We start from the raw sequence: 18,921 nt of genomic DNA, 5'->3' as shown, positions 1-18,921 counted from the left end.
TGGAATATGATATGAAATTGAATACGAAAGATGAATATGTAACTATGGTCATGTTTGTATTGAAATGTAAAAACCTGGAACCACATTGTTCACCAAAAGATATGTTTTTTAAAATATAAAAATAAAAAATTTATTGGGGAAAAAAGAAGAAGCAATGGATGGCAATTAATCAAGGAGAAAAGCAACATAGAACTAAGGGGAAATATTCTCACCTTTAGAACATTTAATCAAACTTGCCTCCAGAAGTTGTGACTGCTCCAAAACTGGAAGTTTTAAGAAGAGATTGGATAGCCATTTGTCTGAAATGTAGTAAGGTTTACTACCTGAGTAGAGGGTTAGATTAGAAGACCTCCAAGATCCCTCCCAACTCTGTTATTCTCTTATTATGACTACTTGTACACACTGTCAACTCCATTTATTCCCCTTTTTGTCTGATAGTGATAACAGAAGCGGTTACCCAATGCATTCAGTGGACAAGTATGCATCCACCTAGCATAATTAATGTTATTTAGCCCATTATTCTCCCATGTAACTTGTAGGTTGGTCTATTGCCACACTGTACAGTTTCTCCCCTCACCTTGGAATGTATGCCACCCCATCATTGGCTTTCCCAATCAGGGCATCATCCAAAGGTTTGGACTTCAGTTCCCAGAATTCTTCAGCCAGCCTGACCATTCCGAGGATTCTGGGAGTTAATGCTCTTGTAAGTGGAGTAATGAGAAAAGCTATCTCTCTGTATACTTGAGCCTTATGTGTAAGGGAAAGTTAGTCCTCTTTCATGCAAACTGGTAAAAGATTAAAATGAAATCTAGAATACAATTTGAATTAGCATTTCTCAATCTCACCAACTTTAGATTTCAATTTCTAAAATTTCCTGCTGGCTAGGGAATTCTGGGAGACAAAGTCCTCAAATCTTAAAATTGCTGAGATAGAGAAACACTGGTTTTCAAAGACCAAAACATAAGAGAGTCCCCTAGGTTGGGAACCCTACTTTGATACTTGATACCTTCCCAGAATAATTATAGAGTTGTTGTGTAACCCTTAGATATGCACCTTGCAGATACCAGACGGGGAATTCTGGAAGCTATAGTTACCACATATGAAGGTCACCATGTTGAGGAAGGCTCCCTTGAACAAAGTATGATAAGAATATTTGAAATGATTTCCCCATCCTGGTACAATAATAAATCTGTTGGTTCCATTTCACAAACATTCCATTGTAATTAAGTGTAATACAACATGTAATATTGAAAGGCCTGTAGAGTTCATACCTGCTGCTTACTGGTTGGTTTTATTGGACATAGCTAAAAGCAGTTATTTTTTATTGTGGGTTTTATGAAAGGTACAGAGGTGAATTTGCCTTGGGAATGGTCAGGTCACTGCGTCAAATAATCAAGCACAAAGTTCATTTAGAATTTCTGTTTCAGCCATTCTGAAAAAAAATCTTCTGACCTTCTATGATAGGTTCAAGCCTCTATCACTTGAACAAATATGTCTTTCTACTTGGTTTGTTTTTCCACTGAATCCCAGATAACAAAATTTTGGAAAATAAACTTTTCATTAAATATTTAGATTACGAGATGTATTAGACAACCTCCATGCCTCATGTTATGAACAGAAGGTAGATTTGATTACCACATTATCTATTGGTAAATCATAATGAATTGCTCTTTCAGCCTGACCTGTGGCTGGTATGGATCTCTCAATGGTTAGGTAATGGAAGAACAGATGATGTTTTCCACATCATGACTTGCATTCATTGCAGATATCCTATCCCCTCACCACCAATATATTCAAGCTGCTTCCCATTCTTAGCTGTTTTCAAGTTCTTCTAAGTCAGGGGTCTCCAACGTTGGCAACTCTAAGACTTGTGGCATGGCTGGCCAAGGAATTATAGAAATTGAAGTCCATAAGTCTTAAAGTCGCCAACATAGGAGACCCCTGTTCTAACCGATTGCCCACTTTTTCCCCACTTGACCTGAGGACAATACTAGGGCTCCTCCAACAGAAGCCTGGGCAAACAAATAGGTAGTGGAGCCCATAGCATCAATGGGACTCACACCAAGCACAGGAGTATAATTTTGTATCTTGTGATGATTTAGACTGCGAGAAACCCAATAACCCAAATACTTGCATTATGGACCTTTTCCTGAAATCTGCCTTTTCCAATATTTAGATATATAGATACTCATAAAAGATATGGAAAATTTCCAGTAGGCTGAGAATAGATTAATAACTAATCTACCAGATTAGGGAAATATGATGCAACCGTTTAAATGTTAATCTGCAAATGTTAAATATTTATTTAAAGTGAAAGGTAAGTAATGAATTAATGGACTGCAGCAGGCTCTGCCGGGAAATTCAGTGCTTAATAATTTATAATTTCTAGTAAAGTCAAGTGAAGAAGTGCCACTAAAACCTAATTTATGGCTGCAAAGTCACATGTGAATCTCTATAGAAATTATATCAAGTTCCAATCTTAAGAGAAATGTAAGATACATATCGGGGAACTTATAACTGGCTAAGAACTTAAATCACAATAATAATCACCCTAGCACCACCTATCTTCACTTTGATTTTATTGCAACTGGATCCTGGTTACTAACATTGCAACTGATGTAGTGCAGAATAATATTTGAGAATTTATGGCTCCAAGCAGTGACAGCTGTTGGTATTTTTTTCTGTCAAGGAAGTACTGACATATTTAAATACCTTCAACTGATAGATACTAAAACTACTAATGGATCTAGTAGATGATCTCTCTGCTGAAGAAAGCAACTAGGTTGATTGTAACCAATTTTCCCTCTTTCTTCAATAGAAACTATGGACTCAGAGACTCCTTTTCAGAACAGTTTGCACAGAAAATTTAAAATATGGTATTGATTATTTATTTGTTAAATTTGTATGCCACCCATCTCTTTATCAAGCAACTGTGGATTAATTAGGCTAACTATAATTGGAGCATGCTAAATACACTTTGGAAAATATAAAAACAATTTCACAATATTTAAGGGAAATCTTGAGACCCAAATAACAGAATTAGAAGGGACCTTGGAGGTCTTCTAGTTCAATCCCCTGCTTAGACAGGACACCCTATAGGCCCATGTCATTTCAGACAAATGGTTGTCCAATCTCTTCTTAAAAATCTCCAGTGTTGGAGCATTCACAACTTCTGGAGAAAAGTTGTTCCACTGATTAATTGTTCTGTCAGGAAATTTCTCCTTAGTTCTAGGTTGCTTCTCTCCCTGATTAGTTTCCACCCATTGCTTCTTCTCCTGCCTTCAGATGCTTTGGAGAATAGCTTGACTCCCTCTTCTTTGTGGCAACCCCTGAGATATTGGAACACTGCCATCATATCACTCCCAGTCCTTTTCATCAAACTAGACATGCCCAATTCCAGCAATTGTTATTTATAAGTTTTAGCCACCAGTCCCCTAATCATCTTTGTTGCTCTTCTCTGCATTCTTTCCAGACTCTCAACCTCTTTATTTCTAGCTTTTATCTAGAGAATTTGGGTCCTTTCTCTCAATCACTCAACCACTACAGAGCCTATTTTTCCCCATATTAATACGTGCACTGTATCCTCATTTTTAATAGCAATCTCATTTATTGCAACAATAGTGTACTGTTAGGGACTGTATTTTACTTATTTGTCCAAGTCCCAGAGAAGATAATTTCTTGGGTCTGTCATTCTTCCTGGAAATGTAAATCTGTCCCTTTCATCTTCTCCTGGTAATGTGCATCAAATGCCTCCCTTTGAGCCACTGTAAAATAGTTCTTCCAATCACCAACTGTACCTGAGGAAATGCAACAACAATAAAAAAAACTTAGGGGGAATTTTAGGATTAAGAAAAGCCTTAGATTACATCCGCAAATGCAATTCCACCATATTCTCTCCTAAGATCTGAGATCACCACCCAGATTCTTTTATAAAAGGCAGGTGTCATTTATCTCCAGCTTTCTCTGAAGAAGGCAAAAGAAAACTCGGGATTGATCCACTGGTGGGTTTGTTTTCCATGAGATTTGTAGTGGAGCCCCAGTGACGAAGTTACCCTGCTTCTTCATAAAATTAAAAAACAAAAAAACAAACATATTCTGGAACATCTCTCATATACATAATTTCTGATTTCTGAATGTATCCAAGGTGCTTTTTCAAAAGGCAACTGGAAAAGCCAGTTGAAAAAGCACCTTTGGGATAACTATAACCTAGATGACTGAGAACCTTCGTAGATATGATGCCTGAATGGTTTTCCATATATGCTTCGGTTTTGTGTGTAACATTTGTTCATAGTTATTTTCATGTGTTCTTCTGGGCCCGCATTAGACTTCCTGTGCATATTCATTCACAAGTGCAACTTATTCCTAAGAAAAGTTTAAGAAGATGGCAACCCAAATCAAATCCTTTGAAGAGCTTGACACATCTGGAGTGCGGTGGCTCACATGGTTAAGATGCCGGTTTGGAGATTAGTGAGCCCGCATTTGAGACCCGACTTCTGCTGTGTGTCAGGGTAAGCTCTGGTCATTTGCTTCAGCTCTTTGATGGGACTATGAAAGGAGCCCCCATGGACATCCCCCCTACAGGTAAGGATTATTTCACCAGCTAATCCTTTTAACCCTGAAGTGTCTTAACAGAGCCTCCGATATGAATGGGATGGCAGCCTCTCTGTCTCTTTCTCTCTCTCTCTCTCTCTCTCACATACACACACATACACCCCCCCCCCAAAGGCTAGATGCTATAAAGTTTGGACCATGGATAAGGTAACTCTGTAGGCTTTGACATAAAAGTAGGTGGATAATTTGCTGCCCCAAATCTGTTCCTGAAGCCTCCAGGACATACCTGAATCATAGTTCCTAAATCACTGATGCTGTTTCATGTTACATGAAGGCAGTAAAGCATAGTAACACTGAATGAGCCCTTCCCCCTCTATTTCCTTCCCTCAAATTCAGGGAAAAATAAGGAACTGAAATTACATCTCTGTGTCTGACTGAATTTTCATCCATTCACAAGCCCTTAACCTTCACAAAAATCTTCAGCGTCAATGGCTACCAAAACATTGCTTATTCTGGATATAAAGGTTCCTAATTTAGAACTAATTTAAATTGCCGGTTTTTTCCCCTATTTTAAGGAAAGTCTCTCTACAAATAAAAGAACATCATTTTGGGTTCTTGATCTTACCTTTCCTCATGAACGAGCTTTTCGACTTGTCAAAGATGGAACTGGGTACGGTTTCATAATTTGCCATGGGATTCTCTTTCATAATCTCAAATGTTGCTTTATGCACTATCTTCTGAACAATATCTTCAGGCAAGTCAACCTGGAGGAAATCTTTCACACGGTGAATTTCACGGGCTAAATCCTGGCAGAAGATAGGCATGGATGGGGAAAAGAGCACAATGTGAGCAATGTAAAATTAATCCACTGCATGCTCTCAGATGCTGAACAGATTGGTGAGAGGATGCAGAAAATGATGGAGAGATAGTTTTACCTCCGGAAGTCAAATCAGATGACCTTTGGATCTCTTTACCTATATTATTCTCCTATTGTCCTGGGCACTAACTTGGAAGAAGAAATACTTGGTTTCAAATGTGTGAGAACAACTTCAATGTGAAATGGGCATTTTCATATGATAAATCTTTGAAAAGATATAAAGGCTGGAAAAGAGAAGGACTAATAAAAAGGCAAGGGACAAAATCATGTGACTGAATTTTTTAGCACTTAGAAAACAGACTATATTTATGTTGATAGCATCCTGGGGTCACAGGATTATACAGGATTATTTAATGGAAGTTTTGCATTTACTTTCAGTTTTCAGCAAATCCATATCCATAGCAATCCACTGGTTTGCTTAAATAATTGTGGTATTCACTTAATGACAGCCTCAAAGAAAGTTGTAAAATCAGACTGGTCACATAGCCAACCTATTTTATAACCATCATGATTTACAACAATGGTCGCCAACCGGTGGTCTGCAGAGAAATGTCCCCCCCAGAGCACCCCCTAAAGCAATTAATCCAGGTTGCACGGGAACACAAGGCTGCGCCGCCCACATGGCCCTCCCTCCCCACCCACTCACTCCTTACCTGGCAAACTTGCCTGCTAAATTGCTATTTTTCCTTTTTCTTCCTTCCCCGCCCGCCCCCACGACCATCAGCTGTTCTGCTGTGCTGGGAGATTCAGATTAGCTAGAAAGCAGGAAATGGTTGGATTTCCTGCTTTCTAGCTAATCTTTAGATCTTAAAAGCAGAGCCGAATCTCCCTTAGGACTGAAGGTTCTATTATTCAGTGCAGACTCAGGATAGCCAATGGCAGAAACACAGATCTCTAAGTGAATCTGTGATTCTGTGAACAATTCAACCTGCCTGTCTGCTTTGCCTGATTTTGGGTAAAAGTTGCTCTTTTTAAATAAAAGAAAATCAATATTTACATACATGGTGCGTTGTTAATTAATTTTGCTTGCAAACTAATTTTATGTGATAGACTCAGATAGCTGATGGCAGAAACACAGATCTCTAAGTGAATCTGTGATTCTGTGAGCAACTCAATCTGCTTGCCTGCTTTGCCTACTTTTGGGTAAAAGTTGCTCTTTTTTTATAAAAAAAAATCAATATTTACATAAATATTTATAATATTTACATACAAGCCATGCCCAGCCAGTCACATGACCACAAGCCACACCCACCACAAATTAGGCCACACCCAAGAACCAGTTGTTAAGAAATTTGAATCCCACCCCTGCCTCTGTGTGTTTGTGTGTGTGTATAAGAGAGAGTGGGGGAGAGAGGGAGAGAGAGAAGTTACATCAGATCTCTCTCTCTCTCCCACCAATGTCAGCATGCCACCATCAGTCAAAATTCATATTAGTGGTCCCCAGGGTTTAAAATTATGAGTTTGGTAATCCCTGAGGTCCAAAAGGTTGGCGACTCCTGATTTACAACCATGATGGGCCAGCTACGTTACACCGGTAAGTCAAAAACAATCTGTAATACGATTGTCTTAATTATCATTAAATATGTACTTGGAGTTCACAGAAGATATTTTCTCTTTGCATCCTGAGAGAAAAAACACCTGTTTCTGCCTAGGATTGAATTTTCAATCTTCTGAATGGGAGGCGTCTTAGCCCCTAGGCCACCACACACTGTTCACGTGTTGTCTGAATCATTGGAGTTATGATTTATTCAATAAACCATAGTTTTACAAACCTCGGATTTGTGCGATGTGTGAACCAAACAATATGTTTATTAGATGTACCTAAGTTTACTCTCCTCTAAAGCAGAGACATTCCTGAGTTCCTTCCACCCCTTTTCTCCTATTACTAAAACAAAGTTAAATTCAATTATGCAAAGCCACTCAAGCATATTCTTTTCCAATCAGAAAAAAAAAGATTTCAAAAACATTTCAAGTAACTTCAGTTTTGCTGTGATTCACCCCAAAATATTTCAACATATCTAAAATAGGATTACAAAATATAGTAACTTGGTCATTTTATTCATTCCATATTTCCAAATAATATTTCCCTATTTACACATTATTTTGTCTACAACTGCTGTGAAAGCTGCGGTTTTTTTTGAATTCTTTCACAAGAGATCCATGCAGGAAATTAGTTACCCATAAAATTATGTTATAAACTCCGGTATAAAGTTATAAAGTAATGTTGAAACCTCCAGACAGATTGAAATTCACTAGTCCTTGAGTCAACTGCAGAAAAATCTTCAGGAACAATGTTTGCTATTGCATTGCTATAACAAGACTAGAATTGCTGCTATTCTTGGGGTTTAATGTAGGACAAACTGAGGAGAGTAATTGGTGAATTCCTTTGGCTTCAATTCTCTCCCACTAAGTATCATTTGGCACCAATCACTAACTTAATTTGGGGAGATGTGGGTAAGGGAATATGAAGATGGGAAAGTAGGATGTTTGTAAGTGGGGTACTTAAAATGGTGCTCAACCTTGTGAAGTTGCCTAACAGTTCACAAATACTGAGGTACTCCACATTTGTGGTCAGGCAATTTCTCAATACAGATCTATCCTAATTTAAAACTAAATCCAAAAATTAGCCTGGCTGACAACTCACTTCTGGGAGATGGGTGTGGATTGAAACGGTAGAGTGTATTCAATAACGAGTAAGCTCTCCCTTTTAACTGGTACTGTAAAGAAATGTTGGAATTGAGTCTCATTCTCATGGCTGGTAGCATCCAAAAGAGCATGCAGCGGCCACACAGCTGGAGTATAGGAGACTTCTCTTAAAAAGTTCTATAAAATAGTTTAATTGTTTTTTCTGCTGGAGAAGAAAATTATAGTTCCTAGATTTCAAAGATACACTTGAGATGTGTCAGGGTTCTCTGGGAGGTTTAGAACTCTGGGAGACAAGAGAAAAGCTATGTTCTCTTAGTCAGCCCTTTGGAAAGGGTCCTGGGTTCACATATTTCCTTTTCCAATCACTTTTGGGATCAATCAGTCAATCAGAATAGCGCTGGAAGGGAACTTGAAAGTCTCCTAGCCCAACCCATGCTCAAGCAGGATACCTTGTATAGCGTTTCAGACAAGTGACTGTCCAGTCTCTTCTTCAAAAACTCCAATGATGGTCTTCCGGTTTGCTGGGCTTCGGCGGCAGCAGGAATCCACGATCGTGCGCGGTTTCTGCTTGCGCTCGCTGCTGGAGTGCCCCGAGCCAGATGGCTTCGGGGCTAAAGTCACCCTGTAGAGGTGGCTGAAGACAGGGGAGACCCGGCAGGGTTTTGAGGGGAGTCCGCACCTCCCCTCCTCAGCTGGCTTTTCTGAAGGCAGTAGAGCAGCGGTCAGAAATGGCCGCCTCAAAGAAGCACTCATCTGGAAAAGAATGTGCAGGAGGAAGCTAAGAAGTGAAAGTTTTGGGTGGACGGGATAAGAAGCAACATTCAAGATATCCTGGAACTTAAACCTCAAAAAAAGATTCAACATTCCCAAGGAAGATCCGGAAGCAGCAAATGAAAGGGAAAAGGGAAAGTTTGTTTTTTCTCACTCTCCTTCCTTACGGTGACAGCAGATGAATGAGAAATTGGAAAAACCCGCTTTGGCATCAGCAGGTCATTAAACTGAAAATCAAAGCCAAGGGGATAATAAAGATTTCTGAACATTGAAAAAACTTTTTTGCTGCTGCAAGTGGGAAGGGAGAGGAAAAGAATAAAGAGTAAGATTTGGCTGGAGGAGATTGCTTGGAATTTAAAAGAATCAAAAGTTAAATTGTAACAAGACTTCTAAAAGATACATTTAATTAGAACTTTGTAACTGAATTGTAACCCCAGGAAAAGAAAGTGAAAAAAGAGAAAAGTGTTAAATGAAACAGCTTGTGTGTATTTGGACTGCTTGGTGACTTTGGGACTTTTGGAAATTATATTTTAATGACTTAAAATACTTGGGTGGTTGTTTAAAAATCCTTTTTATAATGGCATCACTTGTGGATGAACTGAAAATTGAATTTAAAAAATATAAAAAGGAACAAGAAGGGAAGGGCTCTTTTGGCTCTGTTCTCAACTTTTTAGAAATGGCGATTTCTACCCATGAGAAACTACAAGAACAAGAAGATTGGGACAAAGAAGAGGCCATCTTTAATGAACAAGTAACTTTATCTGGGGAAGAAAGGGGAAAGAGGGGAAAAAGAATGGAGAATTTAAGACCTAAAAAAAAACAACCAAAAAAGGGGAAAATAAGGTGAAAAGTGGATATAATGTCAGAAAGCAACAGAAAAGAGGAATACAGAAGAGGGAAATGGAGGTGGAGAGACAAGGGGATAAAAAGGGTGTGAAGAAGCAAGGAAGGAAGGAAGGGAAGAGAAGCTACAAGGGTTTGAAACAAGATGGAAAGAAACAGGATTTATTTAGAGATAATGGGTAAAAATGTAACTAAAAAAGAGATTCTGCAAAAGTACATATAGACTGTATTGTTGTATTTGCATTAGAAATAATGTTAGAAAATTGGAACAACATATGATTATAAAATGGGATAAAATATTCAATGTAATTTAGTGAAACTTTTTCTTTTTTGAACAAAATAAATGAAATGAAATATGAGAGAACTGAATTAAAAAGGAATGGGAACATTTTAATTACATAATGTTTTAAAATATAAGTGAAATGGGGGGGAAGTAATTACGCAAAATTTATAAGGGTTCCCATAGAAGCATGATACTTATTTGAAAAGGAATGTGTAAAATGTTTAAGATTTAAATGAATATTAATTTTAACGACAGAGTTTAACTGGTATGGATTGTTTTAATTATATTATATTTTTATAATTTTTTCTTTTTTTAAAATATAGTGTGTAGCTTTAGAATGTACTAAGCAGAATCCAAATGAAAGTTATGTATTATATTAAGTGTTAAATTAGGGGAAAGATATAAAGGCGTCATACTCCAATCAGTGATTACAGGAGAAATTTTGTGTTAATGAGAAAAGATAATGGACAGTTGAAACAGGACAAAGGATATAAGTATAATCATTTAAATTGAGATGAAATAAATAAAATAGAATTAAGAGAGTGAAAAGAGCGGAGAAGCTATATAGAAAATCTAGAATGGTAATAAGATATGGAATGGTATACAAAAGTGAGCATGAATTTGAATTTATGTCTGTACAAAGAGATGTAACCTGGGATCAAGCTGCTTTCAAAAAAGATGTTTTATGTTTTTATGTTTTGTGTTTGGTCTGTATGTTTGTTTTTTAAAAATTAATAAAAAAAATTTGGGGAAAAAAAAAAACCTCCAGTGATGAAGCACCCACAACTTCTGAAGGCAAGTTGTTCCACTGGTTAATTGTTCTCACTATGAGGAAGTCTCTGCTGAATTCTAATTTGCTTCCTGTCTGGGTCCCCCACCCCACCCCCAACGCACACACAATTCAACTAAGCGTTGATTCATCTGGTTGCAACAGGAATTGACCAGCCAGTTTGTTACCTTAACCTGACATCATTAACTGGGGGAAAGTGACTTATCCAAAGTCATCCAGTCAGCTTTCATGGCTGAGGCAGGACTAGAACTCAGTATGCTGATTTTTAGCCTAGTACCTTAATCATGAGACTAAATTGGCTCTTCATATGTTGTTATCGCTTAAAGGACTTTTGCTAACATCAGGATTGAAATGATGATGCTTTATGGATTTATTAATGATAAGATATGGGATATGGGAAGAATTTGTTTTACTTTAAGAGAAGATGATAAGTTATTAAATTTGTCTATACTTGTTTATCCTTTTTTTGTACTTGTGATAAAGGTGGGAAGTACAGTAATTTCTTTATATATTTATTTTCATTTTCTTTACTATATTCTTAATTTTCTTTCTTTTCTATTTCTTTCTATTTTTCATCCTTTTCTGCACCTTCTATTTTTTTTTCTTTTTTCCAATCACATCAGTTTTTTACTGTTGCAATTAAACTTTCTTTTTTAAACCATTTTAAAAAAAGAAGTAAAATTTCACAATCTTTGCTGTGAAAACATTACGATCTCATAAGATTTCCACATTCTTATTGGGAAGTTTTCATTCTCACCCGTTATGAGGTTTAGATGCTTCATGAGATTTCACAGTGGGGCTGTGAGTGTGTATTCTGGGATGCTGTAGGCATTGTTTGAGGACTGGCAGAATCCCTTGCACCAGGCTACTGATAAGCACAACATCCTCTTTTCCACAACAGCCAGTGAAATGCTGTACCTCTGAACCAGAACATGAAAGCAATAACCTACTGATACTACTAAGAAACTGTGATTCAGATCTTTGCTTAATCCCTAAGATTGCACCACACTTAAAGGATTTCTCCACCAATTGGAACTTCCTCATATGGATTCAGTTTCTCCACTATTTGGAACTTACTTTTTTCATGTCTTCATAGAAGACGTAGAGAATACGATGATTATCTTTCTCATCCCAATAACGCCGCACGTGGTCATACCAAGATCCCCAGGCAACTAAGTCACAAAGTAAGATGGACAAAAGAAGAAAGATCATCATTTAATGAAATCAATTCATCAACAGCAATGCAGTAATGCATGGTCGCTTACCTGTCAATCTCACAAGAATCAATGGCACGTATATCCCAATAAGGTTTTCAAAGCAAATGTGGTAGAGAGGAGAGAAGTAATTGGGAAAACAATGGGAATTAGGCTTTGAGTTAGATGGAGTAGATAGAAAGAAAAAACGAAAGGAGATACCTTTACATGCTGTGTTGGGATATAAGTACAGAATGTATTTCTATGGGAGGAGAGGAAGGCATGAAAAAGAACAAAAGCATGACGGATTTATATGAAACAATAGAAAGGTACTTCAGAAAGGAGCATGAATGAATGGAAGAATGGAAGTGAGGAAATACGGGTAGTCCTTGACCACAATTGAGCCTCAAATTTCCATTGCCAAGAAGGCATTTGTTAAGGGAGTTTTGCCCCATTTTACAACTTTTGCCACAGTTGTTAAATGAAATCACTGCAGTTGTTAAGTGAATCATGTGGTTATTAAGCAAATCTTGTTTTCCCTGTTGACTTTGCTTGTTGCAAGCCAGCTACAAAGCACTATGAGGCAGTATGTTAGTCTAAGCCTAATGTTATTGCCATTGCTGTTGCTATTCCATAAATACATGCCAGTTGCCAAGCTCCCAAATTTTGATCACTTGACTAGGGGATGCTGTCATAAATGTGAAAATAGTCATGTCTCTTTTTTCTGCTGCAACTTTGAACGGCCACTAAATGAATGGTTATAAGTTGAGGACTACCTACAATGAGTGAGCGATTACAAGTGGCAGAGAGGTAAATTGGGCATAAATGAATATGCAAGGGAGATGTCTGTATGGCTCTTACCCTTCCCATTTTCAGTTGACCCTGAAAGATTATTCAAATGATAATGTAGGCCCTCACAAAAAAATCCCTCCCTTTACTGTACATATAATACTAGAATCTTAATTCATTTATCACTGCATTACTTAATTAAATTTGCATAGATGAATATATACTTTTGTAAACACTTTATATTTTCTATCAAGCTTACCTGAACAATTTTAACTAAATTGCATCACCCGAGAGGAAGCATAGAATGGATGATGAGAATGGTGATTTCTAAAAGTTACTTACATTTAAAAAATGAAAAATAAACATGCTTCTTATGCAATTGAAAGTTTTTCTGTGTGTATAACGGATCAATCTGCTCTATTACAACCCTAACTGAAACCCTTCTACCTAAAATTATAACTTTTGCCAACATTTTCTTCTTCAAACAACATTTGAACTATTCCCTAGCAGAAACCGGTTTTTAAGAGAAATGGAAAGAAGAATCAAATACAAAACAGAATAAAACTCTTACTTTAAGTAATTATAGATGAGAAAAGGCTATTGTGAGTGCATCATTTCTGCACCCAAGATTGTTTTCATACAAGCTTAGAAACTGTGTTTATACACCATGCTAAGCTTGGTTATTTTCAACTTTGGCTGTTTTCAGAAACTTAAATACACAGACCATTTAGATTATAGATTAGCCAAGTTGGAAGGACCTTGTAGGTCAACCAGTTCAACTCCTCACCCAAGCAGGAGGCCCTACCGCAATTCTGACAAATGGCAGTCCAGTCTCTTCCTGAAAGTCTCCAGTGATGCAGCCCCCACAACTTTTGAAGGTAACCTTTTTGACTGATCTATGGCTCAGTGTTTTGCAGAAATTAAAAAAAAAAGATTATTTATAAGCAGGTTAAACTGGTTAAGTGAGTTTGGGGTTCCAGATTTCATATCTCCAGAATGGACTGAAATACATTCTTCTCTTTCTGGAACTTCAAATGTAATTGGAACAAGGGTCAATCATTGGAACAAGGGTCAACTAGAAAAGCAATGGTCTCCTAGTTATATAAGGCGGTTTCCAATAAAAAAAAAAATTGGATACTGAGCCAACAGTGCTGCAGTGAAAAAAAAACACCTTAGGATGGGGTTTTTGAACAATTAAAATTCAGTACACAATATAGCCTGAAACTCACACATACTGACTCCTGAAAGGTTTTTAGAGACATTAAATCCCTTAATAGCAGTTGGTACTGCTAATTTTTTTAGCACATAAAATTAAACCCAGTGATTTAAAGGGTTGATAACAGAGCAGGAAACACATGAGAGAAAATCAGCTTATGAAAGAAAGGGTGTGGATAACAATTAAGAAACTTCTGAATGATACTTTGTTTTTTGGTTTGTCAACCTTTAGGTCATTTTTGACTCCTCACGACTGCCAGGAAATCTCTTGCATTTTTTATGGCAAGATATTAGAAGTAGATTGCCCACAGAAACAATGATAAATGGAATACAGAGCCAATAACCATGGGGCTGAATGAAGAATTAGTGAGTAGATGAACTCTTTGCAATTCATCTCTGGGTACGGAAAGGATTTGAGATTATCCACAAGTACTCCATACAGTTTCTCCTCATGAACAGACCACAAGACAGTAGTCTCTGGCGGATTTAGAACTCTTGGAGATGAGAGAATAGCCACCTTTTTCAAACCTTGATGAGCACCTTTTAAAAAGGCACCAGCTTTGTGTACTTCCTTTTCTAATTACTCTGAAAATCTCTTGTTGACTACTTTTCATCTATTAGGAATTTTTGGACCAGTATTTTACAGTTCTGGGTGAATTTCCTTCAATTATTAGTAAAATAAGTTTTAAATGCAAGTTTAAGGACTTCAGTAATTTGAAGGGGGGAATAAACAGCAAAAGATTAATTGGAATTTTGATTTTATAAAGTTACAAGTGGATTGAGGGTCCAGATGAATTTGAAATAGGATTTTGGAATTAATTATAAGAAACCTTCCTACAGGAAAATGCTTTTGCTTTGATTTTTTTTAAAAAAAAACCCAAACATGATAGGGTGTGACTTTTGATGGTTGAACATCAGAACTAGAATTATCAAGATTAAATTAACGAAATGAACACTTAAAATTGATTTACTAATGCAGAATGAAAAAAAATACTTTAATATTGAAGGATACAATATTTGAACAATGGATCTGGACAATAATTGTCTGCCTCTATAGTTAGACTGAATTTAAAAGATGTTATCAAACAGGAAAAAATTTGGCCAGAAAAGACTGAGATTGGTCCAAAAATGAGACTGGTCCAGACTACAAGAGCAACATGGAAAAAGAGGTTGCACTAGACATCAAAAAAAAGCATTTCTTATTTTCCAAGTAGATATTCAAGAAGAGTTCTGCACAAAGCAAAGTTCACTGGCCTAACATTACAATTCTCTGCTTCCAAAAACAGAATTATGGTATCATCTTTATTCATCTCCAGGGTATAAGTAAGAAGAAACTGCCCATGAAGAACCTGTGTCCCAAAACAAAATTTTGGTGGTGGCATCTCATAAGGCTGGCAAGGAGCTATTTGGTATGACCCAATTTTGGCCTTCAGCAAACATAAGATCGATTTTCCAATAAGCTATTGCAAATTCTTGTACCTTAGCCAAATTGATATTACAAATTCCTCAAAGGTACATTTCAAAAAAATTGCTGAGCAAGCTTTGTAGGTTGCATCATGGTACTATAAATCACCTTTGCTTTTAAATCTATATACTATTGCTTAATTAATTCAGATAATTGGGACTAATTACTCTCATCTAACACCTGCTAAGGAAGGGAGCCAAGTGTATAGACTGTAGAAATATGTCCCATAAAAGTATTTTCAGCAAAGGTTCAGCTGTTGGATTCCCCAATATATTGACCAAATCAATCAACTGTCCCTTAAGAGAAGTATATAAAGGAGGCAAATCCCAGTCCCCAGATATTTTGAATTGTAGTGCAACTCTAAAGACCTAGAAAGATATGCCTGGTTTCAACACACCTTTGCCTTCCATGAATTTTGTAAGATATTCTTCCCAGGACCCTGGATCCGGCTGGGTTAAATTCATCTGGTCAAAGAAGTAATAGGATACCAGATTATCTTTGGCATTGCGAGCAACATAGATCATCTGTAATGGGACAGAAAAGAGAATGATATGCATGAGACAGTAGATTAGGGCTGAGGAATGAGACAAAGATACGAGGGAGTCTTAAATGAATTTACTTTGCAGTTATTTTCCCAAAAGCTTTTAGGGACGAGCTGGAAGGGGAGGTGGGTCTTGATCACACGAGGAGATGGCGCATTCACCAATTTATCAACTCCTGAGGAAGAAGAAGCAGGGAAGAACACATATCAGTCTAGCAGCCTATATATTCAAGGTCTAGGGCTGGATATCAAAATCACAATACTTCCTGCCCTTACCAGAAGGAATAGGAGGTGGAGAGCAGATTTCTAAAAATGGGATCCGCACATGTATGGGGGCCCTGTTTGCCTTTTCCAAATCATCTTTGTTTAGTATTAGATCCACAGTTTCTTGCATCCATGTAGTACCTGAAAAACCAGAGGACAGAAACAATTTGGACAATTGCTTGGTGACAGTACAAACCCTTTATTCCCCCTACAATTCATGACAATGGGCCCACCCCTTATATACTGCCTATATTCTAAATTGTATAAATGGTGCAATATTAATATTCATCATTCTACAAATGCACTATTGCGTGTAGCAGCGCAAATAAATATTCCATTTCATATGAATTAAAACAGCAACACCTGCACAGAACAAAAAAGTATCAGCAGAATTGGAGGGAATCCAAGATTTGTGAAAATAAAAATAGTTTTTGGAAAAATAGCTTACAGTAAATGTTGTGGATGGGGGAGGGAACCAAACAGCCTAGTTAGAACTTAGCATATGCTTGTAAACAGGATATGTTTTGTTGGAAAGTATAAATGGAAAAATAATGAAGAATGAAGTTTCCTGAATGGAAGCATTCATTGCTTTTGAGGTCATCTAAAGGAACTTAGAGAATACAAAATAGAAAAATATCTCATGATTACAACAGTTCCATATTTCTCCATTCCTCTCTTTCATGCATTTTGAAATAGTAGTGTACAAATTAAAAACTTACAGAGTTTCCTATTGACAACCTTCAACCTTTTCATTTCTGAGACAATTCAATGTGTTGAAAAGCAAAACCTTGACAGCAGACTTTTAAAAAAAAATCAAACTTGTGTTCTATTTCTATAAAGCAGCTGGTTTTATGTCTTTGAGAAGTATCACATGACATTTAATCCATATAAACACCATTTATGAAACTTGTGCCAGAATATTTGATTATCCTAATGTGCAATTCCAGCATTATCAAAACAAGAGCACAGACTCTTGTGGGAAATCTACTTAACCCTAGAAGTGCTCATGAAAAATATATCCGTTAGCAGACAATCTTTCAGCCAAAAAGGATTTAAAAGGTGCAAGGAAAAATGCATTACTCTCGGTTTTTTAGCACATACCCCCTGTCCCAGTTCTAAGAGCTTTTTTGTCACATCCGAACAAAACTTCCACCTCAAAGATTGGCTTGTTACATTTTTGTGCGATCAGTGCTCAACTTTTCTCTTTATTAACCTGAATTTTGTTTTTCCCACCTATTTTACTGGCCCATAACATCTCACCTGCTTTAGGATAAGTCGAGATGATTAAGTCATCTGGTCTTGCCTGGAAGTTTTCAATGGGATCCCACTGATTTGCAATAGGTTCCATCAGGGGGATTCCATGGACCAGCCTCAGCGGATACCTATAAAAGAGATGTGAATACTTATGTAAAAGATCATCGTAGTCGTCTTTTTCAGCCATGATGCCTTTTCAGGGTTGAAGGTTGTACAGTTTTTTTCTGAGTAAATAAGAGCTCCCTTCGGAAAGATCTTCTGAAGTTATTCCCTCAGGGGAAAGCTGTCGGAAAGATCTTCTGAAGTTATTCCCTCAGGGGAAAGCTGTCGTCACTCCACCTTGACTGTAGGCACTTTTTGCTTCACAGCCTTTTTATCTCATTCCAGAAAGCACTTCTCTTTTCATTAGTATTGCCTCAGGGAGTTCAGCACTACGGAAATTCTTTGCATTCTGTTATTTCAATGAGCCCAACCCATTGTTTACCAACCAATTGGAGTGTTAGGACACGGAAACACCCAGGGAGGCTTTTGTGTATTTAATCTCTGGATGTTTTCGTGAAGTCTTTTACTGAGCAATTGGCTTGCTACAAGAGCTTATAAAGGCTTCAGATTACACAGGAATCTTCTAGCTTTTTTTTAAAACACAATTTCTTTAATTTCTTTAATAACATATAGAAGAAAACACCACCAGCACCACCACCCCATTTTCTCTCCAGGAGTAGAAGGCTCATAATAAACAAAGCATTCGTTCTAAGCTCCCATAGAACTCTCATTTCAAAATGAGTCTCACGCAAAGATTTTTTTTTTTTGCCTATTGATCACAAAAGGTATGTCTTCCAGTTTGCTATTGACATTGAAAATAATATATAGTCCAGCAGAGAAATGGTGATCTTCATTGGAAAACAGAACAAAGTAAGAACAAGAATAAGCTTGAAAATGTTGCAAGATTCCAAAAAAGAGGCTTTGGGTTGCCACATTGGGAATTGTAATAATCAGGCCTCAGTACTTACCTGATGCATAAAATACTATTAACTTTAGCAGGGCACTCTCTTCAATTAAGTTGGTATGCTTTCTTATGGTATGGGGAAAATAAGATACATAGCTATTTTCAAAGACATTATATTAGAAATGCACTACTATCAGTATGTGTAAAAATTAAAGAACAATATTATTTGAAAATACCAGTCTGGCTATCCACAATGGAAGCATTGATACATCCTAATGTTATTAATATGGAAAAGATTATAAGATATACAGATATTTTGAATGGAAAGCGGGAATTAAAAACTAAGCAAGAACTGAGTAGTCAAGGGAAGGATATAGCATGGTGGCCACAAGTGGATATACAATCTCAATATGAAAAAGATGCTAAAATGGTTTTAACAAAGAATTAAAAGAATTGGACCAGATATTAACTGGGATGGATGAAAAAATAATAA

At 37.0% G+C, this 18,921-nt stretch overlaps 1 protein-coding gene across 2 annotated transcripts; it reads right to left on the bottom strand.

The window, feature by feature from the left end:
• Positions 1 to 3,584: 3,584 nt before the first annotated feature.
• LOC113443598 (sulfotransferase 1B1-like) lies at positions 3,585 to 17,933 on the bottom strand. 2 transcript variants are annotated; one of them, XM_087917526.1, is made up of 7 exons: positions 17,489 to 17,925; positions 16,241 to 16,369; positions 16,043 to 16,140; positions 15,821 to 15,947; positions 11,839 to 11,933; positions 5,177 to 5,357; positions 3,585 to 3,797 (listed from the first exon to the last, which is right to left on the bottom strand). In XM_087917526.1, the coding sequence occupies exons 1-7, from the start codon at positions 17,667 to 17,669 to the stop codon at positions 3,688 to 3,690; spliced, it is 921 nt and encodes a 306-aa protein (XP_087773652.1). In that variant the 5' UTR covers positions 17,670 to 17,925; the 3' UTR covers positions 3,585 to 3,687. The 2 variants fall into 2 exon arrangements, with proteins under 2 accessions (XP_087773652.1, XP_087773653.1); XM_087917527.1 differs by lacking the exons at positions 3,585 to 3,797; positions 5,177 to 5,357 and adding an exon at positions 6,180 to 8,827 and having other exon boundaries at positions 17,489 to 17,933.
• Positions 17,934 to 18,921: the final 988 nt, after the last annotated feature.

Source organism: Pseudonaja textilis, chromosome Z, assembly GCF_049901715.1.
Source record: "Pseudonaja textilis isolate UNSWEBS1 chromosome Z, rPseTex1.2, whole genome shotgun sequence".
NCBI lineage: Eukaryota > Metazoa > Chordata > Lepidosauria > Squamata > Elapidae > Pseudonaja > Pseudonaja textilis.
Note: the sequence above shows the minus strand (reverse complement) of the source record. Positions and strands in the feature narration are given on the sequence as shown.

Coding starts and splice junctions, on each gene's coding strand:
- LOC113443598 (XM_087917527.1), bottom strand. CDS start 17,669: ATGGCTGAAAAAGACGACTACGATGATCTTTTACATAAGTATTCACAT. Junction 11,934..15,820: donor AAAATTCATGGAAGGCAAAG/GTGTGTTGAAAC, acceptor TTTGTGACTTAG/TTGCCTGGGGATCTTGGTAT. Junction 8,828..11,838: donor TCTATGAAGACATGAAAAAA/GTAAGTTCCAAA, acceptor ATTCTTTTCCAG/ATGAGTGCTTCTTTGAGGCG.